Source organism: Meleagris gallopavo, chromosome 1 (assembly GCF_905368555.1).
Source record: "Meleagris gallopavo chromosome 1, MGAL_WU_HG_1.1, whole genome shotgun sequence".
NCBI lineage: Eukaryota > Metazoa > Chordata > Aves > Galliformes > Phasianidae > Meleagris > Meleagris gallopavo.
Genome location: NC_139404.1, coordinates 106,550,859 through 106,577,786, shown reverse-complemented (window position 1 = coordinate 106,577,786; position 26,928 = coordinate 106,550,859). Strand labels below are relative to the sequence as shown.

The 26,928-nt window shown below is 37.4% G+C and overlaps 1 protein-coding gene across 2 annotated transcripts in view; it reads left to right on the top strand.

Annotated features, from left to right (window-relative positions):
• DSCAM (DS cell adhesion molecule) overlaps positions 1-26,928 on the top strand; it is a 441,807-nt gene that overhangs the window by 339,504 nt on the left and 75,375 nt on the right. For both annotated transcript variants that reach the window (XM_085208737.1, XM_085208749.1), the window contains exons 14-19: positions 1,084-1,212; positions 7,274-7,441; positions 11,313-11,383; positions 16,952-17,192; positions 18,894-19,040; positions 20,737-20,892. In XM_085208737.1, the coding sequence (XP_085064863.1) occupies positions 1,084-1,212; positions 7,274-7,441; positions 11,313-11,383; positions 16,952-17,192; positions 18,894-19,040; positions 20,737-20,892 (912 nt within the window). The remainder of the gene's footprint in view (positions 1-1,083; positions 1,213-7,273; positions 7,442-11,312; positions 11,384-16,951; positions 17,193-18,893; positions 19,041-20,736; positions 20,893-26,928) is intronic.

Here is a 26,928-nt window from a genome sequence, read left to right as displayed (position 1 = left end):
AAAACAATCTGATTTTATTAAACCTACTGTGTTTTGACAAACAAAATATTTCAAGTTTAATCAGTCAAAATAAATTTTAATCAGTCTGTACAACACAAGCTCTAGGAACCTGTGTTGCCTGGGGCTGGGTTTCCCCTCCTGCAGGATTTCACTCAGGCAAACAACAACAAATTCTGGAGCAGCTAAGGTGACAGTATTTGAGATGCAGTGCAGAGGCAGGATTTGGCCATTGGCCACTGCTTACTTCTGTGATGCTTGTTCCTGCGGTTGTATGCCTTTGAGCATGAACACAGCCAGTCTCCAGAACTTGCAAATTTCTTTTCCCTCACTCTAGAGTTCGTGTATCTGCAGCTTTCACTGAATGTTTAATCACAGGATCATAGAATATCATGAGTTGGAAAGGACCTACAAGGGTCATCCAGTCCACTCCTGAAGCAGCCCCATCAGCAAGTTCAGATGGAATTTGGGTCAGGCTCTCAATTACACCTGAGCTCCTTTACACTGCCCTGACAATTTAAAAGGACACTAGATTCAGTGCAAATGCCAGTTATTTACATCCTTAATGCTGTAGAGGTAGAAAGAGATTATAGTGTAGTTAAGGTTTTTAAATGCTCATAAAATTGATTGTTAATAAATTAAGACTTTAAACATACTCAAAGAGGCAGAATTCTTCCTCCCTTCTCCTACCAAATTTAGTAGTTTAGTATTAATATTTCTGTCACCAGCTTTTATGTAGAAACCGTAGAAGTATCTGTAAAATACAGTGTTCAAGGCAAAAATATTTCCCAGTCCAATCCGCAGCACTTTTAAGGAAATGCAACTACATGTTGCATATTAGAAGGTTAAACAGAAGTTAGTATTCAATATTACATCAGTGAGTCTTAGTTGAAAAGAGCCTTTTCGTTCCTCTCTTGGGTATTCTTCAGTGAGTGATTAACTGGCTTGGGATACTAATGAGTGACTGGAGAATTCAACATGAAAGCTTACCTCCAGTAAGCTGTGTCAGTGCCACGCTCATTAGTGTTATCTTGTTACTGACATGAACTTTCCTCAGACTGAAACTCTGTATGTGTGTTTACTCAGAGCCCCCTGACCCTCCTGAGATAGAAATCCGAGAGGTGAGAGCACGCAGCATTGCCCTCAGATGGACCATGGGATTTGATGGAAACAGCCCTATCACTGGCTATGATATTGAATGCAAGAACAAGTCAGGTAAGAAATAATCTTCCTCCAAAGTAATCCCTCTCACTCTCTTCATCATTGCACTTGTATTGTAAAAGATAATCCATAAATTGAAAATGCCTATTGGAAAATTTTACTGTGGTTTATTTAGTCTTTCACAGTCAGATTTATCATCATTTGTTGTCTTTTTTGGAAGTAACAACATTATGTGTTACAAATGCTGCTTTTTTCATTTACATGAGAAAGAGACAAGTAAGAAGGGCAAATTTTGTTACTAAAAAAAGACATACTAAGTGATAGTTGGTAATGATGATTTTACTAGCTGATTCTTGATCCCTATCTTTTCTCCATTTGGATTCTTTGATTATTATTTTCTGTTTCACCCTATAGAAAAATACCTGCCTTTGTAAATCATATTCTCCTATTTTCTATCAATATGTGAATACATGGCATCTTACCTGGAAGATTAGCAGTGAACATGGGTACTTATGATAATTTCTAGTTGCAAAAAATTGTGTGGTTGTTTGCTAAAGCACCATGCTGAGTTTTCAGTAATTTGTAAGAAATACTCTAAAGGATAAAAGCAGTGCAAGCATAGACCTTTCTGCTAGGTCACCCTATAGTTATATCAGTGAATATCTAACAAGATGAGTGAGATTACCATGGAAAAAAAATATAACTCCTCAATTTGGAAAAATATTCCTGTTTGGGTAGATGTTTTAAAATCAGCTTTTTCTTAAGCCCAAAAATGTTCATTGTCTGTTGAAATCTAAAAAATATTCAAGCTATGTTGGAAACATATTTGTGATGTGGGATCATATTTAAAATTAAGCACAATGATAAGCAGTGTCCTGGAGTCATGTTTTGAGAAGGAAGATTGCAATGGAAGTGCACTGTTATATTCTAAGTATGATTAAAAAGACTCTGAGCAATTATATTATAGTGCCTTTTGTTGGAGTTTGTTGCACTATTTTTAAAGGGACATAGGAATTCTGATGGGAGGTTTAAGTGAAACACTCAGTTTATGTAAGAAGCTGCAGTGTTTTTATAGTCTTTTTATTTCGGAGATGTAAAAATGTTCATAAAATTCTGAAATTTAAAAACTACAAACATATTCTACTAACCATCTTTATTATCCTTCATTTGTCTACATTGTGTATTTTCTTTCTGCCTTACTTTGTTAAGTAAAAGTCTTAAATCATCAATCACCATTTTAGCATGGCTTTCTAAATGAAATTGATAATGTTCAGGTGAACATGATAACTGAGAGGTTACATGTAGAAACTCCCCTTTGAGTTTGTGGTTAGGAGTTGAAGCTTTGGAGATATGAACTAGGCAAGGATGCCTTAAAGGAACATGCATGAAAGTTCCCAAGCTTTGTTTTTTCTTAGTTTCTTTTCCTTTCTTTCCACCTAAGCCCTTTTCCTAGAGCAATTTTTGGAATTCATGCTTTGTTCCATGTATATGAAGGTAAATACTTGAGGACATATCCTGTAAAGAGCAGATTATCTCACTACAAACAACAGAAATATTCTGTTTCTGAAACAGACTGGGGCTGAATGTTTGGAGAAATTAACATCAATTTTTGGAATTCGTGCTCACAATTTTTTTCATAATTATTAAGAAGACAAAACACTGAAACGGTTACTTAAAACTTCTCCTGATTTAAACAATTATATTTGTAATGTGGGACATCAAACAAGGTGTGAAGTGTTCAATCTTCATGGCTCCCCTGTCTTTTGGTAGATGGTTCTTTTCAGTCCTACTGTCTGGTGAGAGACCTTTGTGCATCCATCTGACTAACAGACTAATTGGATTGTGCCAAAGCCAGGGGGGAACATGAAGAGAGGCATGGCCAAAATAATTAGCATTTTGAGAATTAACATGACAAGCAGTATTTAGCAATTACATTTGAAAGAGATCTACCCAATCATAGCTCACTCTAGATTGTTGACTTTTGTGTGGTATTTTTTTTTTTTTTTGCCTTTTTCATTTGCATTGCAATTGTTTAACTGTTATCCATTCTTGAACAGCACAAATGCATGCATGATAAACTGAAACCCAATGTGCAAAACCAGGAAGCACGGGCATGAGGAGTCTGCGTGCAGTCTAATTCACAAGGTGTCATGGGGACCACATGGGGTATAGAGGTGACTGGATGGTGCAACATGGTCCTTCTCCGGGCTAAACAGCTAGGAGGTCCACTTTTCTCTCTTTGAGAAAACAGAGGCAAAAAGCTTCTGCCACAAAGTCATACAGATAAACCTCAACAAGTACGAAGTCACTAGTAGGATGGTGAGAACTTTCTTCTGTAACCTATAGTGTTCCTTGCTCATACAGCCCAGAAAGCACTCCAGAACAATGTTTTTAGAGGTAACTTCTGCCTAACTGTGACAAGGACTGTATCTTAAGCTCTCTGTTGTTGCGGGAGAATATTTCTCTGATGCATAGTGTTTCATTTTTCCAGACTTTCTTCACAAACAAGAAGGTATGGTATTTTTCTTTTCACTGCTTTTCCCTTCATCAGATAGTATAACTCTGGTATAATTACTTGACTCCAAAAAGTGGTTTCCAGGCATAATGTTGTAGAATCATAGAATGGCTTGGTTTGGAAGGGACCTCAATGGTAATCAGGTTCCAACCCTCCTAAGACAGGCAGGGTTGCCAACTGCTAGATCAAGTGCTAGACAAGGCTGCTCAGGGTGATGCACTGCAACTAAAAGTAGATTTCTATGCTGAGCATAATGCTAAATTTTCTGTGTGTGCTGATCACTCTGAGGACTCAGAAATGGGTGTACAGAAGGAGGCATCTCTAGATTTTTCAAGAAGGAAAATTGCAAAACTTTTCTGTTTCAGAGAATGTTCAGGTGACCACATATCATGCATGGACTTGCTACATGGTACTAAACTCACATATCCTGTCTATCCCTGACATACTAGCTAGTAATGAAGACCAATTAAATACCCTCTAGAAGGAATGTGGAATTGCCCTTTGTATACGTAGATGTGTCTTTATGGTCTAGTTGCAATGCACGTGCCATATGAATAGTGGAAGCGTAATATTTCAGGCCATTTCAGTACTTAGACACAGTACCCATACAGAAACGTGCCTATGGCACTCAGACCTGACCCTTCATTGATACCATTGATGTGTAACTACCTGGCCTTTCCATCTGAAGTGTACAAATACATTGAAGATGAAAACTGGTACGTCGTTGTTTCTTTATGCCTCTCTCCTCACCCTTTTTATTTTTGACGCCATTATGGAAAACTGAGGTGCAGACTGAACATCAGTTCAGTTTAGGACCCAGTTGGAGGCAGAGGACGGTAGTTCGTGCTTCCTCGTGCTCCCTGCTCCCTCAGGATGGTTTTGCAGCCAGGTGCAGTGCAGGGCTGTGTCACTAGATGGCAGCGAAGGCAAAGACACCTCCTCACCCAGCGTGGGAAGAGGCACTCATTTTCCTGAAATTAGAATTGAAGAGCAAACAGATCTATTAGTCTTCTGAAGAGTGATCCCAAAGCTTCAACTTTTATTTTAGGAACGGGTGAGAAGCTGCTGGTTTTCATAAAATCATACATTTTTCATAAATCATTGTCAGTGTGCATTCTATGTAACACTGAGAAATACCTGCAAGTGACATTTTAGAGATGGATAAAAATTAAGAATTCCAGGCTTACTTTTATCTTTTGTTGGTTTGTTGCTTTTTGTTAGCCCGTTGCAATTTGTTTTCTGTGCATTTTCAATGCTTTTAATTGAGTAGATTTTAAAGCAATTGAAAAAAAAGGCAAACAACTAATAGTTCTAATACCTCATGGAGCACCGGAAAGCAAGAAAATATTTTTAGGCTTTACCAAAGAAAAAATAAGCTAACAATTTTTCTTCTTAACTTTTTTTTTTTTTTTTTTCAAAACAACTGAAAACAGTGTTGGAGAGAAATTGATTAATTTTTCCACAGACTGACTCAGTTGGGAGTGACTGTTTTTCTCGATTTGTTTTCCCTTTCAAAAAGAGGATGTATGCATCAAAATATAGTCCTGGAATCTATGCCTTAGTCATAAATAAACAGTAGGAGCCTACATTTAGCAGTACAGAAGACTGTGTGTTTTAGTGCCTTTTTTTTTCATGCTGTGCCATTAGTTCATCTACAAAAAATCACAAGAATTTTCAAATCTGTGTCGCTGATTTCAACAGTTTACATATATACTACAGAAGTTTACCACTCAGAGGTCAGTATTTCAAACCAGTAGAAAACTCAACCAATTTATTAATATATGGACAATGTTAAAAGACTGTATCATCCAAGCGAAGGGAAACTTAACAAATTCTTCAAAATGAAAGTGTTTATTTCTTCTTTTTCTTCTCAATTCCTTTCCTGTTGACATGGTACTCTGAAACAAAGTCTCCTTCTGTGCTTGTAGAACTTCAAACATAACTGTTGGTCAGGATTTCTGAGGGATACTGAAATAACCAGTGTCACTACCACTGTACAGTTCAGCACGGATTTCCTCTTACAGCTAGCAAGCTTCAAAGCTGCCCAGATTTTTTCATGACCTCTTGCAAATCCCTGGTTGCCATGCTAACCAGGTCTAGGATTCTCTTACTAGCTGAGGATAGTGCCTGGGCATCACCATACCACACTCTAGATCATCTCATCACCTCATCGCCTCTCCTGTTTTCTAGGATCTACAAAGACATAATGTTCATTAGCCATATCTATCGAAAGCCTCTCATTTCTAGCTAATTCTTAACCAAATAGTGTCTGAAATCTTCTAATTTTTGTACATTATGGGGGTCTTGCGCTCTCCTGTGAAGCATTTGGTTTGAGGAGCTTCAGGTGTGAGCAACTGGTTACTGTGGCACTTGGTAAGTGACATATTTTAGGTGAGAGTATCAAGCTTTATGACTTATAGTGCAGGACATTGACAACACTTGATTAGTAGTGTATTCAGGAAATTCTGTGAAGTTAATAAACTGAAAGAAAGTTTTAGCAGTGTTCCCTGCAAAGTTCCTTTACAGCTTCCGAAGGTATTCTACAGCGGAAGTTTTGGAAATCTCAGTTACCATGTGAAAGTAAATTCAAGTGCATTTGATTAGCATTTAAATGTCTGATTCCTAAATGTTTTCTGGGAAAATTATGCCACATACAAGCAAAAAACAAACAAACAAAAAACACCACCTAACAAACCTGTAACCAGTGAAGCTACAGATGTCATTGTGGCAATTTCTGTGAGCAAGCAACAGCTAAAGAATTTACACAGTATTTGTAAATATTCTGTATCTAAGCGAGCTTTCTATTTTTAAACTAGTCTTATCTGCTGAGCTTCCCGTGATCTTGCCTACAGTGACCCATACTGTAAAACACTGCTGCAGAGCCCCCAGCGGCATCCCCCCTAGGATGTGGCAGAGGTTAAAGGAAAAACATTGGTAAGACTGCAGTAAGAAAAAAAAATGATAGATGGCTACTCATAAGAGATATGAGGATGTTTTAAAAATATTCTGTTTTTCTTTTTGCAGAAAGAATGTGCACAGATAAAATGGAGAGGTTACTGTGTTTAGCCAATTTCCATCCTTTTTCCTATTATAGGTCTGGAGAACTTATTAAAAAGTGTAACAAACAAATGAGTAGTAGCAATAAATATAAACAGTACGGTCCTTCTTTTACAGATATATACAAACAAATAAGAAGGTTTTTAATCCCCCTTGTGTTAAAGTGTTCTTGTGTTCTAACACATAAGGAAAATAGCATCAGTTCTGGAGGATGCTGAGCTCCATGTCTAGTGCTGCCCTCATCATCTCTCAAAATAAATGAACAAACAAACAAATGAAAAGGAAGCAGAGCAGCTATTCTCTCAGATTTGCTGGTGCTCCCTGGGCTGAGATCCCATTCTTCACAGCATCTCGCTGGTAGGACTTGGGAGAACTGTGAAGAAATGTGATCACTTGGTTTTTGTTTGTAGCACTGGGAGTTTTCTAGGTTAATTCATCATGGGCAATATCCTGCTCTATGAGATAGCTTAACTGCAGAATTGTGTCAATAACATTAATGTTATGTTTTATTTGTCTGTTTTGTTTTAATCTCTTATTAAATAGACTCTTGGGATTCTGTTCAAAGAACCAAAGATGTTTCTCCTCAGCTAAACCAAGCTACTATCATTGATCTCCACCCTTCCTCAACTTATAACATCCGCATGTATGCCAAGAATCGCATAGGCAAGAGTGAGGCCAGCAATGAGCTTACCATCACGACGGATGAAGCAGGTACTCTCTGGCTTTGTAGCATCTGAATCATACTGAAAATTATTGTTCTTTGATGAGAAGATTCTTTATTTGAAATGCTGTTTATGTTGCTGTTGCTGCATCAGAAGAAATACTGAATTTTTCCCATAAATCACGGTGACTTTTCTCACTTCATCATTTGGGTTTATAATTAAAGCTATTTAGTGGCATCTAGTGGCCAGAAGACATTATGCTCCAAATTTTCAACTTATGGAAAAGCCATGTGTATTTACAGTTAGACATCTCAGTCAACATTATACTTCTAGTGGTGGCCCAGCCCCTATGCATCTTGTGGCTTTCCTTAGATGACCAGGTATTACAGGTAGGTAACTAATTTAGTATACATTTAGTATAGATAACTAATTTAAGCTACCTCCTTTTGAAAACATTAATTCCCATTAAAATTTTTTTTCCTTTGCTATTACATCCCTCAAAGCCCCCCATCAAGTAGCTTTCTGATTACTCTGCAAGTCAGTCGTCTTTCATTAGTTAGCACCATTCCCCTTGTTCTTTGTTTCCATGTATTCTTCTACATCATTACAGGTTTCTGTAGCAGGAGAACCGTGCCTGCATTTGCACTTCAATATCTAGAGGCTCTCATTTCTGTACTCTAAAACTGCCATCTTGTAAAACTGTTTCTCAGGGCTAGGAGAAGTGGCAGCATGGTAAGGGCAGTGGAGCCTTGTGCATGCTCACATGTCACAAGTCCTGAACGTTACAGGTAACAGTGGATAAGACTTACGGATGAGAAGAAGAGGGCTACAGATCTCTACTGTAGTAATTAGAAATTTAAATTTTGTATGGATGTAAATACTTCTGCCAGATATATACTATTGTATCAGATGTACAAAGTGTGCCGGTGAAAGCGGCTAAGCAGGTTCAACACAACCCATTGAAACTGGGTAAAGTTACTCTGAAAAGTCTTGACTAGATCAAAACTTGATCATTTGGATTTGAAAACGTTTTTATCATGCTAATTTTAGCTTTTCACCTATTTTATCTAAAGTCTAAAATGCTTTTTTCACTGGGGGTTTTGAGAGGAAAAACATAATGCAGATATGTGGGTGACAGTTCCCTAGTAGTGAAAAACCCTATTTATTTTGAAGATTCCTGTTGGCCCAGACTTTAAACACCTGGTGATAGATTTTCAGTCCAGTTCATATGAATACAACTCAGTAATTGCCCCCAATTTTCACTGTGGGTGAAACTACCCAAAATATACCCTGTGTGAGGAGAACATGGGTTCCAAGGGACTTTTTGAATAAGAATAGGACACCTGGGCTTTCAGTGCAAAGCCCAGTAAACAGGAGGCAACACAAGCTGGATCTGTTCTTTCATCAAGTGTCATTTTTTATCCTAATAGAAGAAAAAGGATGAAGAGTATTCCCATGTTTATGAGCTTTCAGTATACAGCTTTATTAAAGGTGAACAGTTTGCAACATAATTCTCATTTCATTTGGTTTTTCTCTTCCTTTGTTCAATGAAAATATGAAATCACTGTAGAAAACAGATTATCTATTCTTCCATCCTGTATGATCTGTATCCATAAAATGCCCATCTTTCTTTGTCTGTAAACATCAGAGTGTTGAATGTTGGGTCTACTCTCTCATTCTCTGTTGTTCACCCGTTCTCAGAATACTTTTTACTTGCCGAGTTCTTCCCAATTGACAATTAAATTGTGAGGATCAGCAGCTGACCTTGAAATGAAAAAACAGCTTCCTCTTGAGCTAAGGTTCCACCCTGCACCACATTTTATTCAGTTCTTTGTAACTAAGCTTCAGAATAATTGATCCTTTTGTCACTATCTTTAAAGGAGCTGTCTATAAGGAGAGAAAGACCAGCAGTGTGGAACTGTATTCAAAAGTTACTGATCTACCTAGGGAACAATTGGGTGAGGGAGGGTCAGGCCTAGGCAAAGTATGAGTGCAGGTGGTGTGCAGTGTACAGGATTATCATTTTTTGATCACTGTTTACCTCTGTTCTCTGCTTTTACAATAGCAAATGGAAAACACTATGAGCACAGGGAATAAGGGAGATAAGGTAATGAGAAGAGAGCAAAATAAAGGGAGAGAAAAAGCAACAGAAAAACTGAACAACTCAATCCATGCCATTGGCAAGGGTGCAGATTATTTATCACACATTGCTGTAACCTGAGGTTTCTGCACCAAAACAATAGTTGAGCACATAGTTTTGTACTTTTCCATAGCTATCATGATTCCAAAGCTTATAGACCATACCTTTTCCTCTACACAACCACAATTAGTTCCTGTGTTGGAAAATACACTGCAAGTGCACACACGCACATGTTTGTCAGAAAATAAAACCTTTTAAACTGTTTAATACTAAAGTCAGTAGAGGAAGCTGAGGTATCTGGCTTATGTCTTTGTCACAAGCTCTGTATAGCTCTAAGAATGTAAAAATAAATGACTTCTTACTTAGCATTAACATTTCACCACATGTACTGGGAACTGTTAACTACTCAGGTCTGTATGAACTTCTGGGGTCTTTCAAGGTAAAGTTTCTAGGAGTGCATTTTAAAACCCGTTTTCAGAATTGAATACTTTGCTCTGATTCCACTGTATCATAACATTGCCAAAGAAATGGTATTTGTGTTTGTGAGCAGCGGGGGCAGAATCAAGGACAACATTCAAAAATTCATACAGGCCTCGTTTTGTGTCAGTGAATTTTTTCTCCTCTAGTTCCTGTTCATGATTGTAAGGGGAATAGAAATAAAGTTCTTTCAATCTGTGAATATTACTTCTGTAAAGGACAGTCAAAAAAGGTTCAGAATAAGGCATATTTAGTAACTTAAATATATTATAAGCTGCATTCTGAGTCTCTCTACTCTCATCAGTTAAAGCAAAATGTTCTGGTTACTATCAATATAGCTGTCATTTACTGCTGCTCCACCTCTAACAGCCCCCTCTCACCCTTTTTATTGTTTTACTTCCCTTGTCATGATATTAAACTTAATTTAATACCTTTTATTGAGGCCTCACTTCATCTAAGGAACTCTAGAGGAACAGCTTGAGATTACTTCATTTCTTTCTTCAGTTCTTTCTTTTGCAATGATTTATCTTCCTGAGCAAATAATTTATTTCACACCTCTCCATTCAAACCTAACCAACTCTTGATCTGCTTTGTAGCTGTCCAGCTGACAAGCAGGTCTCAGGGTTTTCTTTAAAGCATCACACATACTCTTGGCAGCTTATCAATAGTAGATGAAGCTTCTCTTTATTTAGCAGGAGCTTTTTCCATCCGATAGTTATTTTTTGTCTGTTTTCCAGACTGGAATATCTACATTAGTCAAGGGGAGGGGGGCACAGTAAATTGTTAGGTTTTCAGGTGTAAAATCTGTAGTATTTGACTATATGTGCTCAATCTATAGTGAACAAGGGGGGGGGGGGGGGGTGGTGTCTTTTGAAAATTGTGAAATAATGAAGGCTGACTGAGAAGTTCCTATCACACCTGCTTTTAAATAGGTTCTGCTGCCTTGCTATCACCTGCAGCATTCTGACTCATGAAAATGTGTCTTGCTTACCTACAAAATGGAAGTAAAATCATGACCATGTGACTAGACATTAAAAGTCATTGTATTTCACTCTTAATTTTTTTCCAGGTTGCTCCATTTTAGTATGTGTTGTATTTTACTGTTGTTTGGAGATGGCACCCAAATGACTACAGTGCTAAGGTCTGGTTTTCTTTGATTGAAGCAGCAGCTTCGGTTTCTTCGTATGATGCTGTCACAGTACAAATCTTTGTGATACTACTGTGTTAATATGGTAACACGTGAAGTGCAGAATTTCATGTGCTATGAAGGCAATCTTGATGTATCTCTCTTTTTTCCTTCCAGCTCCTGATGGTCCACCCCAGGATGTTCAGCTTGAGCCTATATCTTCACAGAGCATTAGGGTTACCTGGAAGGTAAATATAAACAACTGAGAATGTAATCTCTGACAGTATTTTTGTGTTTTCCAGCAAAACAAAGGCTTCTGATCACTAGACACAGGGTTACTTGATGGGTGAAGAGATACATAATAATTTACTTTAAAAAGGTATAAATAAAACAACAATTTAAAGTTCAGTGCTGTCAGCAGAGCAAAAGGATATTGAAGTAATGCAGAATGTACAGTGATTTTCAACAACCAAAATAAATGCTTAATGGTTTCTTGCCTTTTTAAAGCATTCAGGAAACATGAGTGCCATCAGATCTAGCCAATTATAACACCCGAGTTTCTATACATGAACTTATTTTATTGTTTTCCCCTTCTTTTATGGTTGTGTGAGTAGGCAGTTGAAAGGCTTTGCTTGCTTTTTTAATGTTCAATTTGGAAGAGATTTTCAAAAGCAACGACAGAAGATAGGCAACACTGGTTTACTACTGCAATTTATAGATGTCCTTTGTGATTCTGAAGATTTACCATTACACTTTATAGATGTAGATATGTGCAGACAGCCACAGAACTAGCAACGTTTTCACATCTATATTTCAACAACATTGCTTAAAATATGGTTCAATTTCTTACTTCCACACCACTTCAGCTACAATCTAATGCCCTGATTTCTTGGTGTTTTCTGGAAAGCAGAAGCACATGAAAAGAGAAGCTAGAATTTGATTTATGTGTAAACAGTTCTCAGGATCATGTTTGGAACTAGATGGATTTGTAAATGTCAGGTGTCTGATATAACAAAATAACCACAGAAATGAGCTCTATATTGAATATATACTCCATTGCCCCAGCAAGTCTCAGGAGCTGAGTGTGGAGAGGGATTTACATAACTAGAATGAGTCTAAGGTGTGAGCTGATTGTTGCTGACTGGTACCCCTGCAACACATATCCACATCAGGAAAGGAGAGTTCGTGCTCCCAGAACTTTGATCGCATGTGAATGTGGTACCATGCACTGTTCAGGTGCTGACTAGACATTTGGCATTTGCTACAGACAGTGCTACGAGACTGTACACACAGACTGCAAAGAGCACATAGTCTTTTGTGAATCTCCAAGGTCTTATTCCCATAAACCCACTCTGTGTTAAATCTGGCTTTGCAAAATTCTGCTGTCTGCCTCTTGTTCCGCCACAGCCAGGGCTGTGCATTGACAGCACCACAATGTTAGTACATGTGCCAAATGAACAAGATGGCAGATCTTTAATTCATTGACTGTTAGTGAATGGTGCCTGGTCAAGTAGCACAAGAGGTACTTTGGCAGTGAGCTGCTCTTGGTGTAAGTCCTCTAGCCAGGGGAATCGTATGGTCTCATCATGCCATAGAACCCCATTAGGTGCTGTTTTCCAAGCAGCAGAAACTCTGGAGGTCTGATTGTGAAAGGATGAACAGAAAAAGGCAACACTGCCTCTGCACTGAAATTCTGTCCATTATATTCTTTATTCTATATTCTCAAGCCTATGCCTGCTCAACTTGAAAGCTATTTGTCTTGATTTACAATCATTACTTTATCTGGTCATAGGACAGCTCATCAGATGGGTGCTATGTTTTTCTGTGGTACAGGAAGCAGTCAAATTCTAATTCTTTTTCTTGACTTGGAAGCTCTTAAAGAGGATAAAAGTGAAGTCACTGAGCTACCTTCCTGAAGGATTAGTGCTGACTTAGTCCCACCTTTACTGGAAGAATTATTTCCTGAATGACAGTTGTCCCCTAATTAAGAAATGACAAGCCAGGACTAAGCCATTCACTTTCCTCAAATTTTTGCTATTGTGTTCTGCGCAGCTCACTTCTGATCCATTACTTAACACAGTCCCAAAGAAGTCCTATAGTTCTGCTGAATCCTGGCTTTTTTAGCAGGTCTTCATGATGCAGTAAATAATAGCCTGGTCATTTTTATTTGGAAGTTTGTGAGGCTTTGTGAACCATACTTATGCTTGAAGTTGACAAACCTTATCTAAATGAAGATGATGTTAGTAACAGCAAAAGAAGAGAACAGTAGATCAATTACATTTATCCTGTACTAAATTCTATTTCTGCAATTTACTTCCACTGTTAATCTTCTGCTAATGTTTCTTTTAGCCCACCTTTTAGAAAATTCCAGTTAAGCAAGCTTTCATAGGTCTGTTTAATCCCATGTATTTAATCCTTTCTCCCTGGTAACCAGTGAACACAGTGAGCACAAGCAAATAGCACAAAGCCACACCAGGGGAAGTTCAGAGTGGGAATTAGAAAAAGTTTATTTACTCTGAGAGCGGTCAAACATCGGTACAGGTTTCCTAGAGAGGTGTTTGATGCCCCATGCCTGTCAATGTTCAAAAGTCATTTGGACAATGCCCTCAATAGTATGCTTTAACTTTTGGGTAGCCCTGAAGTGGTCAGGCAGTTGGATTTGATGTTCTCTGTAAGGCCCTTCCAACTGAACTGTTCTATTCCACATCTGTGTGTCTTCATATGTTGTAAATCAGACTGAATTTTTTAACTCTAGTATTTTTGGAGTTCAAAAGGATGCAGAGGAAATGAGAATTAAACAGGAACTCTCGTTTAGGAAAAAGTATGAAAATAATCATTATTTTTCCTTGTAATACTTTATTAAGTAAAAGAAACCATTCAGTTTAGGCGTGTGAAATATTCATTCTCTTCTTTATTCGTATACACGTTTACATTTACAGAATGTCATACTTAACAGAAGTCATTGGTCTTTTATTTTAAATATATTGCATTTTATGGAAAAAGAAGATCAACATCTGAAACTTTTTCATAATATTCTATGACTACTGATAAAGTTAACGATATTTTTCCCCATGAACAATTTTCAGTGAACAAATGTTGTTTCACTGATGTTTTTGCTAAAAATGGGCATATAAACAAGATGTAGATATCAAGCATGATTTATTTGTGCAGAGAGTAAATCCAAAATGAAGGTTTTTTTACTTATTACTTAGATAGTAATTAAAGGGAGCATTTTATTTTTATGTGGGGCAGAACATTTCAATACTCTGAAGTGACTTGGAGCTTTTTTTGCACTGTATAATGTTTCGAAGAGAAAAAAAAAAGTTTATATTTTATTTAAAGAAAAAGCCTCTGATCTAAAACAATTATAAAGATGTTTCATAAAAAATTCAAAATTTCCTGTTTTATTCCAATTCAAAATGAGAAAGTATATAATTGCAGAATTCCCAGTGAAAAGGCTGTTCTGGCTCTAGTCCTGCTCTGAGAACATTTCAATGCAGAGTAAATATATGATTCAATTTTATCATTATGTTCCATCTGTTTCACAGTAAGATATGTGCATATGTGTTGTATAGTTCTTTATTTTATTGTGTAAAAGATCTACATTCACTTTTCTTGGTGTACAATGCATGCCTTACAGTATATAGTGTATGAATACACAGTATCTTAATGTGTACTGTATGTGGCAGTAAGTAGTGGGTGCCATTCACAGTACAAATATTCCTCATGATACAGTGCATATTTTTATATGTGTTGCTTGCAAGTTCAGTGTGTTTTTGGCAATGGCTTTTGTTCAAAAATCTCCTATGGTAATGCCTGAGAGTGTTCCATTTGTGGCCTTTAACTCTGAGATGGTTTAGACCTTGAGACCACAACGGGCTCCTGCTAATATTAGAGGCAAGAAATTCTTTGCAAGCTGTTGAGAATTTGCCAAGGTATGGTGGAATCCAACATTAATGGAGAGAAGTGATGTCCTGGAATAATTAAACTGGTGTCTCCAGAGTTTTGCACATTCAGAAAAGAGACAGTTACCTGCAACATTGTCTTAAAGCTCTTGTACCTTTGACATTTGAGTTGTTCACTACCTTGTCCAAGCTGATTGTCCTTTAGTCAATTTGGAATGTTTAGATTATGTGAGCTCACCCTTTTTGCCTCTTCTTTTCAAGACTGATGGTGCACTGACATCTTGGTAAAGAAGTTTTTTATTTACAACAAAACAGAAATGTTCTAACATGAAACAGTTATTCTGTTACATTCTGAGAAAGCAATTCTAATCCTTATCGTGCGCCTTAGAAGGAATTCAAGTCCAAACTGCAGTTTTTTGCATGCTGAGTCCTAATTTGATCACCTATGGCTGAGCAGAACGCGCCGTGTATGCAGAGAGCTTATCAGTAACAGAAGAACTAAAGTAACATGGGAAATTCTGAAAGCAGCAGGAAGGAAGAATGTAAAGTGTCTGGAAAGATAATACAGTCAGATCCATCCAGTGATAGCTTTTAAATATGAGGAAGGTGCTGATTTTTGCAGAGCGATGATTTGTTTGTAGTGGGTAAAATTAAAGTTCTGTGCTGTCTTTATTAGCTCGAGCGAGACTTTGCTCCAGTGGATGAGAAACATGCTGAAGCAGACAAGTCCTGTGACAGAAAAAAGCAGTCTTGAGAGAGACTTTCTCAGTACATTTAGTTGGATATAGTAGCAATAGAAATTGCTGTCTATGCCAGTGAAACTCATCTAAAGTTTCTCTCTGATATGCTGCATCACCATGACCTTTTGTATGGGTCAGTGGAACAGATGAGCTTGGTGGTATCTGGTGTGAATTTGGAAGAAGGCTGATGGATTTAAAAGAGCTTTTTGTCCATGGATTATAAACAGTACCTTAAAATGTTTGTACTAATTACATGTAATATTCATTGGAATATCAGGCAGGAACATAATCACATTCTGAAATTAGTCCACTACTAATTAAATAAAATCATAAAAGGTGTTTCTGTCAGTAACGGTCTTTTTCCCTGAGTTGCCAAGCCTTATTTTACTGACAACAATTTTTGCTGCAGAATGCAGATTATTTCCACTAGTTAAGATACAAGGAATCTTCTACTTTGACTGAAAACTACTATATCTAATTATGGCTAACAATTTTTTTACTGTCCATATTTTTGAAAGCCAGATATCTTACTCCTTGTCTTCCTAGCTATTCATTATGCAAATCTCTGCTTTCCAATTCATTATTGCTTTCAGCACTCATTATCTAGTCATCTTTCTACAATACACACTGAATGAACACAAGCATATTTCAGAGCACAGCATAAAAATTTCCCAATACATCTGACTCAATAAACTATACCTAACTGCTTTCAATAGATCAATAAATGCACTACTAAAGATTTAGTGAGTGAATGGTAGGGATTTCTGGCAAAACCACTGTTAGTAGGAAATGGTATGCCTGTAATGCAAATATACTATTAGCAAGTCAACTTTGATTAATCTGACAGGAGAACAAAACATTATACACTTAAATTTTATTTAAGAAATATTTCCTTCTCAGATTTTTCCTTGTATGATCATTTAATGGTCTTAATTTCAGCCCAGGAATGCACTGTTAAAGCAACCTATGTTCAAATTTATATATAATTGTATAAAGCTTTGATTTCATGCGCAAGGAGGATTTTTGAATTTTTGCTTAGAAATAGACTTGCTTGCAATAGGGAAAAAAAAAAAAAAAAAAAGTTGACTTCTTGTGAATTCCAAAATTTTTAAGGGACCAACTTGACTTTGGAGATATGTATTTAAAGTGTAATTTTTCATATCCTGTTTAGGCTCCAAAGAAGCACTTGCAAAATGGAATTATTCGTGGATACCAGATAGGTTATCGGGAATACAGTGCAGGTGGCAATTTCCAGTTCAACATCATCAGTATTGATACCACAGGGGACAGTGAAGTTTATACCCTGAATAACCTGAAGAAATTCACACAATATGGCATGGTAGTTCAAGCTTGTAACCGTGCTGGAATAGGACCTTCTTCTCAGGAAATCATCACCACTACTCTTGAGGATGGTAGGTCTTGGCAAACAGCTGTTGTGAGTCACATTATGATTTCTTTATTTCTTTTTACCTTGTATATTTGCTGCTTGATTAGTGATTATTGTAGACAGAATAATGTAAGACCAGGCTCAGCACTTGCTAGATATAGTAAACAACTGGATAGGTGAATAGGAGGAGGTTAGCCACTGGCCGTGTGCAATTATCATTGCAACTGATGCAGAATCACTCAGGTAAATAAATGCTAACTGTACTGATGGGATATATCCTGTTGTGAATAATATTGACTAAGACCATAACTTTCATTAAGAAGCTGATTACTCTGGTGTTTACATATTTGCAAATTTTGTGATCTCATCGTAGCTTTATTATGCACTTTGAGATCTAACTCAGAAAGGTGAAGTGATACTGTTAATTTTGTTGGCTTTGTTTTCTTTCCACATCAAACTGCTGGAAAACCAGGAGCCCTTGTATTACGTAATCTCTTGTCACCCTAAACAGAGATGTGTGTATTTTCAAGGATAGCCAGACTAATGAGAAAAAGAAAATAAAGTCATTGTTTCAGTCAAAATGCAAGCTTTCTAATCTAAGAAACAATTTAGATATGTTTTTCAAACTGTGTAAAATGCACTTCTCAAACTATGAGAGGGAGTCCTCTAGTGGAAAAAGAGAATGTTTTCATATCCAAAAAGAGGCTCAGTATTTTAGGGGAGTACAAAAGCAAACTCTACATAATCCTAATAGATGGCATAGGCCAGATTTTCACTGTATTGAAGTCAGTGCCAGCTAAGAATCTGACTTTTTATATGTGGGAAATTGAGAAAATTCTTGAGACCTACAGACTTTGAGGCATATGCTTCCTGGAAAGCTGGTGATTTTCACTTTCTCTGAATGTTTCTAGGCCCAGACAGATTACTGCAAGATTCGGAAAGCAGTATACTTACACAGACACATATTTTGAATTATAATGTGTAATATTTTTATCTTCAGAATCTGTTTTTCTTAATATTTTTTTTTTTTGTCCTTGTTCAGTTTTGGCTCACCTTCAAAATTAAAGATGAGCTTTTAAAGCAGCATCAAAAACTAATACTGGAGTTCTTGCTCTAAAGCTAAACAGCAAACAGAAAATACTTTATATCTCACTGATTTTTATTTTTTTTTCTTCTAAATGTTAGTGAAAATATTCCATTAATATTTTTCCCAATACTTTTTCAAGTGACTGCTACCTTCCCCTGTTCTATACTGATTTGAGGAGACAATTAGGATTTTTCAGAAAGATGGCAATTTGGGACAGAGCTTTGAAAAAAAAATTTAATTGTTTGTAAAGTATGTTCTGTATTTTTCATCACTAGGACACATTTCAATTAACACAAAAACATTTAAAAAAATAAAATGATAACAGCAAAAAAGAAACTGCTGTTAAAAGACAAGTCAGCCAGGAAGGAATATATCAAAAGTCATTCCAGGGACATCAGCTACACTTGCAGAAACATGTGGATTCTAGCAAGACTTAAGGCTTAGCATGTTTAACAGTATGAAACTGACAAATAATGGGTAGTGGGACAGCAATGCAGATTGAAAGTGTAGCCAAAGGGGAGTCTTCTAACAAGTATGGAAGAGAGCTCTTTTGTATACATTTCTTCAAACTGGATACACGCATGTGGTAAACACTGAGTTGTATTCATCAAGTTAAAAATAATGAATATTTTATTTCAGTGCCCAGCTGCCCTCCAGGGAATGTGCAAGCCACTGCCACATCACCAGAAACCATTTCTATTTCTTGGTCAACGCTGGCAAAAGAAACTCTGAATGGGATTCTGCAAGGATTCAGGGTTATCTACTGGGCCAATCTCTTGGATGGAGGTACTAGAATTCGAACTATCACTAAGTAGCAAGCCATATATAGCAATTATATCATTTATTCTCTGTTGTGAAAGCATTGTACTTCCTTTACTCTTTGGCTGAGAGAAAGCATCATCTACCTGTGAAATGAAGCTATCTTCTTTAGAGCTTTAACACAGTAGCAGGCGTTGCAAAGCTGACTGGAGAGGCCTTTGGGAAGGCTTCCACCATGGGACTGCAACATTCCATAGACCTGAAAAGTACCTAAAACAACTCAAACAAATTTCATCTCATTTACATAGTCAAGCGGGTCTTTATTAAAGAACAATAATATAAACTTTGAAAACACCTGCCTAACCTTATACTTTATTTTAGTTCTCTTTGTTTTCTAGTTGACCATTATTGACTTTTTTTTTTTTTTTTTTTTTGGTGACAATACATTTCAACACCACAGTTGAAGACAAAAGAAGGAAATATTTTGGAAAAAAGGCTTTTTATTTTCATACCAGCTTCTTCTGTTCGGCTTATATTTTGTACTCTTAGCATTATTAGCATATTAGCATAATAAATAAACCACTGAGTGGAAAATGAGTGAAATGACCAAAAAAGAGATACCCTATTAATCTGCAATTTATCACATGATGGCAATAATTCTACATGTGGTCCTTTCTTATATAATAGGTTTGAGTTGCACATGCCTTTATTCCTATTAGCTCTGCTGAATTTTTGCAGCTCTAGGGCAATGACCTGTCTTCCTTCTTTTGTGTTCATCCATCAGAATCACAGTTCATTCTAATATACAGTTATCTTGTAAATCCTGACCTCTGTTAGTATGACAAGGGAAAATCGGAGTGGAAGTATAACTCCAGGGCCCATTCCTACTTCTGGCAATGTCAGAAATGAGCCACCAATTCCTTTGTTTATTTGAAGTTAAAAATGAAAAATATATTAAAATCATGCATAAAAATGTAGACGTGACTGACTTAAAACTAAATGTTCAGTGATGACTGTAGTATGTGGATCAGTTCCTGTGTGAATATTATCAGTGCATGTCTAAGCTCCTACATGATGTCTTACAGCATGATGAAAAAAAGATGATGTTCATGCAGTGCTTAAAACTGAATTTTCATCTTTTTTTTCTCAGCTTTATTTTCTGCCCTAAATATGTCCTAAGCTTTTTTTGCCATATGGATTATAGTTCTTAGCTTGTTGAAAAAACAATACATATAAAGTGCATCATCTTTCTGCAAGTAAATCTGGTTTTACTATGTTTAAACCTATTGCTAGCTGGTATTACTGCCATCAAGTGCTTTGTAGAAGCACTTGATTCATATTTTAAAATGAAGAGGCTTTTTTTGTTTGTTTGTTTTTCTCAAAAATGGAAACCCTTTATAAAATAATTGGCTCATTTTTGCTTTAGGTTGTATTTTAAAATAATTTATTCTCATATGTTCTGTCTGAAATATTTTGTAATTAGAAATATTAAATTCTATTCTCTGTATTTAAAAAGAATGAGTTTGAAGCCAAAAATGAGTCTGCTTTGAACTGTAATAAATCCAAATACAAAGGAATTTAGTTTAATTTCTTATAATCCATTGCTATTTTGTAATAATAAAGAATTACTTTATCTTTTTAATCTTCAAGATATCCACAGTAGGTATCAATAGCTGGGAAAAGACTGACCTTGCCAATAACTCATTTCCTTCTTATCCTGTAGAGCTAGGAGAAATAAGGAATGTCACAACTACACAGCCATCTCTGGAGCTTGATGGTCTGGAAAAATACACCAACTACAGCATTCAGGTGCTGGCTTTCACGCGAGCTGGAGATGGAGTGAGAAGTGAACAAATTTTCACCCGCACTAAAGAAGATGGTAAGGAGTAAAGCTTTTCCATTCTCGCTTCTACAAGAGGCTTGTATGCCTCAAGCTTTTAAAGTAGTGCAAATATTGTATACAAACAGTCAGAGTGAGTTTTCTGTCTGAAAATCTTGAGTTAGCAACACACAGAGAGCAGTGTGCACCCACATCTTTGAAAACAGTCTGAGATTTTCCAGGACTCCAGTTCAGATTAGCCAGAAGTTTGTAGATAATTCTCATGATCTGAATAGGTTTATCTTTACTTTTGTTTTCAAATACCCCAGGATCTAACAGGAGAATTTTGAGTGCTTTTGAGTTAATTCAAAATGATTGAAAAGGGGGAAAGAAGAAATGACTATTTCTGGGATGTTCTTATATAACTGAAAAACCTCTAAAAAGGTTTTCTTCGATATAAAACAAAAGGTTAGGGTTAGGATTAGGGTTAGGGTTACACTGTAGTGTAAAAATTTGGACTTCTGAACTTTTTTATCATGCTATGAATTTGCTTATTTTCTCCTTGTTCTGTTTCAACATACTTAGTACAATCCATGTGAGGAAATTTAGGCCTCCATCTTTGAACAGCATTGCAGATTGCTGCTTTATGTGTTGAACTGGCCTGCTGGTCCTGTTGCCTTACATCTCAAACTGAGACACACTTCCAGAAATCCTTTAAAAGCCCAACAGTAGAAATAACCTCTGGCCCTTGGATTGGCATTTCAAGGTATAAATAGAAGGGAAGTCACAGGCCCCTGTATTGGTTCCTTTTGAGTTAAAAAAAATTAAGGGGAACCATTAGCCACCAAAACTTGCTTGAATGTGGATAACATCTGGGCTCTGTATGAAGTTCTCCAGCTTTAGAAACTGAACAGATGACAGAATCGGTGCCTGCAGTATCTCTGTCTCTTATCTGGAACAACAGAAGGGTGTTTTAATGTTTTAATTTTTTCTGACTTCGGGCTGAGACCAGCCCCCTGCACTAAAGAGCACTGCAGCCATCACTGATGTTTATTAAGCTTGTCTCAAAAAATAACAGTGATGGTGAAGGTTTTAGAGGGAAGACATACGACTAGTGGCTGAAGTCCAGAGCAGAGGAGGCTGAGGGGAGGCCTCATGGTGGCATACAGCTCCTCAATATTGCACAGCACCAGGGCCCAAGGGAACAGCATGGAGCGGTGTCAGGGGAGGGGCAGCTGGGGATTAGGGAAAGGGGCTGCACCAGGGGGCTGTGGGCATGGAACGGGCTGCCCAGGGCTGTGGGCATGGCCCCAAATGACGGAGTTCAGGGACCATCTGGACAGTGCTCTCAGACATAAGGTTTGATGTCGGGTGGTCCTGTGTGGAGCCAGGAGCTGGACTTCTTGATCCTTGTAAGTCCATTCCAACTTGGGTTATTCTAAGATAATACAATTTCCACTGCTAAAAAGGATGTTGAAAACTTCCCTCTCCTTTTCTGACCAGGGAGACCAATGGATGACTTCCTGCTTTATAAAAGTACTTTTTATTGGAAGGGTTGCTGTGGCTGTTGTTCCCTGACCTTTTCCATCCTATCTGTTTCCAGTTTAAAACACTCCAGAAATCATAGAAGATCCACATTTTTTGTTTTTTATTTTTATTTTTTATTTTTCTTAACTCTCTTCTGTCTAGTTTGCTTTTCCCTAAATCTTGGTGGCTCTTTTGCTCTCTCTGTTTCTGAGATCAGACAGGCCCTGAGATCTGGGAAGCACATGTCATCTGCCTATGTTTGGCTGCTGTGCAATGGCTCATATCTTTAATCCCTCTGGCGATGAAACGACAGGGCTGTTCAGCAGTAATTCACCCTGAGGCAGTATGACTAAACTTTTCTGATGTTTTGTGTTGCCTCACAGTGATTCCACTCATTAAATCTTTTGTCCAGAAAAACTAAACTGAAAGGTGTTGCTAAAAAACGCAGTCATTTCATGTTTTGCTTCAGCTTGACAATTTTTTTATTAAGAGCAATAAAAGTCTAAAGTGGAATACACAAGCGGCTGCCATGAAAATTAAGCTCAAACTCAAGTACCACATTTAAGCATCCTTAAGGCTATGGAAGTTAAATGGAAAAAGAGCATTCATATTGCCATCTGTAAGTATCCAGTAGATTCCTTGACCCTCAGGAATTTCGTCTGTAATATTCTAAGGAAAAGAGACTCCTGTAAAGGAGTAGGGCTAATTTCAAAGCATCCAAAAGATTCTACTCTGAAGTTTTTTTTGAGCATAATCTCAGCAGGACGAATACAAATAATTGTAATCTTAACAGAGTTTAGATCTAGCAATATTATATTTCTACTCCCAGTCCTCCTTTCGTTAAAATTGTGACCTAAGATATTCCATTGTCCTCTAATAAAAATCTGTAATTCTGAGGTATTTTTAAGTGTCTGCCAAGCCTTCCATATCATTATTACTACAAGACCTTATCACAGCATTGATTTCTTTTCCTTTTTTCATTTCTTTTGGATTAGAGGAAACTTTTCTTTGTAAAATCGATGGTGCAGCATGATCCCTTGCTGCTTTTGAAAGTCAGATCGTAGCCTCCTGTCACTTCTCTGCTGCTGTTTGGTTTAGAGACATCAGGCCGGAATTTCTTTTGCAGGTCTGAAATCTCCAGTGTGGCAAAATAAGAGTATCCCAGGGAGTAAAGCAGTCAGCCTGAATGAAATGAATTGAAGCTTCGATTTCTTGTAACATTTTGTACTTATTTTAGACACCAGGGGTCAGACACCACCGCTGATCAGCTTATGAAATGGGAATAGTTCTAGCAAATAGTAGGGAATGAGCTATCCTCTCAATGTGATCATATTTTTGCTTTTGTCTCATTTTCAGTCGTGATGGTGTTGTCATTTCTCTTGAAGTTCCCCTTGGCGGAAATAGAAGTGAAGCAGAAATGCCTATTTTTTTAAGAACTAATTGTGTTTTTGTCCCTTGCCCTTTCTACTTTGCACAGAGTTTTTAACAAGCTGGTTTTCTTCTTCACCCAAGGACTCATTTTATTACATCATTTAAAATTGAAGTTTCTTCAAATTCTCTTCCTCACACTGTATAAAGTATGGCCTCAAAAGCTACCCTACTCAGTAGCAATGGGGAACAATGAAATTTCTCTGTTTCTGTGTTGCAAATATGATATTATAAAACCATATTCAAGAAAATGTGTTTGTTCTCCATATAAGCTGGATGCTTCATGTAGCACCTCAGCAAACTGAAACACTCCAACCTTGGGCAGAAGGGATGAACAGAGGACACAGCTCTCAGGGAAAGCTTCCTGTAGTTGGCAATTAGGCCTGGAATGGCTGCTTGTCACTTGGTGCCCAGCAGACGTTGCTTCTGGGGTTTATGTGATGCAGGAGGAATCACTGAATATCCTGCATTGGAATGGACCCACAAGGATCATCAAATCCAACTCCCAGCTCCACGTAGGACAACCCAAAAATCACACCATATGTCTGAGACCGTTGTCCAGATGCTTCTTGAACTCTGTCAGCTTGGGACCATGGCCACTGCTCCTCTGGGGAGCCTGTTCCATGGGGAGGAGAACACTAAATCCGTTCATGTAATTGAGGCTCAATTCTGCCTGAATCCAGGTAGATTCCCCTCCCCCCTCCTCTCTCTCTCTGGACATTATATTCTTGGCGATTGGTGTGACAGGGGTGGATGTACAGATGCTGTCTGATGAAGTTCCATATTTTTTCTTAATGGACTGAGCATAAATCCAAACAAAGCATGCTCATTGCTCAACTCTGCATAGTCTCTACCCACTGGTGATAGGAGTTGCTGTGTAATTCACCTCTGTCCTGCAGAGGCTTATATGGCTTACGTCTGGACACTGTGTTGTAAATTTGTCAATAATGTACCCGTAATACATTATTTTACTTTATTTAGTAATTTTCAGAGGTCTCTGATTTTATCTTTTTGACTAACAAAAGAAAGTAGAAAATATTAAATGCTTCCCATTCCCAAATGTGGAACTGTCTGAATTTGGTAGGAATTATCTAATTAATAGAGGCCAGTTCAGAGGGAAGGGGGTTTGGACAACATCTGTGAATGTATTTCAGCGAGCATAAATTGAAATTTTAGATGGAATATGTACATTAGTATAGGACTACTGGAAGTAATAAGGATTTTATTTAGTTTTGTTTTTCATAAATATAATAGTTCTTAGGGCAGTTTTGTATGGTGTGGAATTAGAAATCTCTTAGGGAGCCATGTTCATTTTTCTGATATAATGGTTACATTACTCCTAAATGCACAGCACTTGCCTCCCTGCTATTCAGTACTGTGAAGAAAAACGGTGATAATTTAACTGCTTATGAAAAAGGGAATAGAATGTTCCTGGAGCTCCTCCCCATTATCCTGCACATCTAAATGCAGTTCCCTGGACTAGTCATGTCAGGATAATTGCTTTCTCTATGTTTGCATTTCACTTGCAGTGTCAAGAATACAAAATGTTCTCGTCTACATGAAAGCTGCATGCTATTTCTGTGACTCTGAAAGCCTTGTTAGCTGGAGCATGAGGCTATCTTTGATTTTAAATCAAATGCCAAATCTACTCCCTCAAAGCTGGCAAAGTTGGCTGGAAGCAGTTCTCTGCTTCTCTGTGCTCTACCCTGTTTTTTCTTCAGCTTCTTACCACTGTTTTACACCTGGTGACCACAGGAAGAAGAATCTGTGCTATAGCATACATTTAGCTTGTCTTTGCTGGGATCTGTGGGGATCAGTGTTCCAAATAAACATCCATGGACATCTCTTTGTGCTGGTGTCTCAGCATGGCTGAAGGTAACAAGGCTACAGGATGCAAAAGCAACAAGAGAAATAGCTCAAGTTAACATAATAAGACTTATCTTTCCTCACCAAAATGCAGTAGATACCACACTCCTCCTGAACAACTTCTTCAGATATGAAAGGAACAATGTTTAGAAACAAATGTTTCAGCAAATGCCATATTAACTCATAATAATATTGCTTAGTCTAGTGAATGAGCAGGAAAATGACTTTATCCTCTGGACAAGGTCAGTGGGGATCTTTAAGATATCATAGAATGGCTTATGTTAGAAAGGACCTGAATCAAATGATACCCTGCAGAATTCTTGCCAATGAAATGTATGTGTTGCCCCACACACTGTCTTTTCCACACATACAACCTGGCAAAGTTAAGCAGTGTAACAGGAAGAAGATTAATAATTGAACATTTTGAATAATTTTGGAAACACTGCCAAAACTGTTACCTGATTCCAGCCTCTGATCCAAGAAGGGTCCTTAGATTAGAAAAGGTTCAGAAATTTGACTATATAACTTCTTGAGTTCTTTCTAACCTCCCCTTCTACTGGTCTGTATACCAAACAGAAATACTGTCCAGTGTCAAGTCATGTTTTCCATGCGTGCCCAATGACTAGAAAATTCGAGATGAATTCCAAACAGTTGACAGCTATGACCAATTACCATCTGAATGTGTCCCTATAGATCATACCCTAGTTTAACAATAAATTACTTGAACCTTATACATCTATTTGCAGTGATTTCCAGAAAACATTACTAACTGTAAAGGAATCCCCCTGTGGGTTAATTAATTACCCTGGAGAGCTAGCTTTCATTCTTCAGCAGCAGGAGCAAATAGCATTTCTAATGAGCTGGGTACAAATAGCAAGTTGAATGCTGTCAAGCATCAATATTTACTCTGCATTGGATAGAACTGCTAGCAGAATTAGCCCCTTTGCAGCAAGCGGCTGGGTTTGCATGCAATTATAATCATGGCATTTTCACTTGATGCCTTATTAGCTTTCTCAAAACATTATAAATCGAAAGGGCATATTCAGAAATGTTGCACTGAGTGATGCTTATCTATCAGTTTTGCTGCATCTTCCATTTGTACGTATATAGATATAAAATTGAAGGTTTCTTTATATGCTTTTTAAAATCCAAAGCAGTTATCTAAACAGCTAAGGTCTCAGGCAGTCAGGCTTTTCTTTATAAGCAAATTTTTGTATTCATTTAAACTTGGAGAGCCAAGATTAAGGGTCCACCTATGAAAATCTGCTTGCTGGG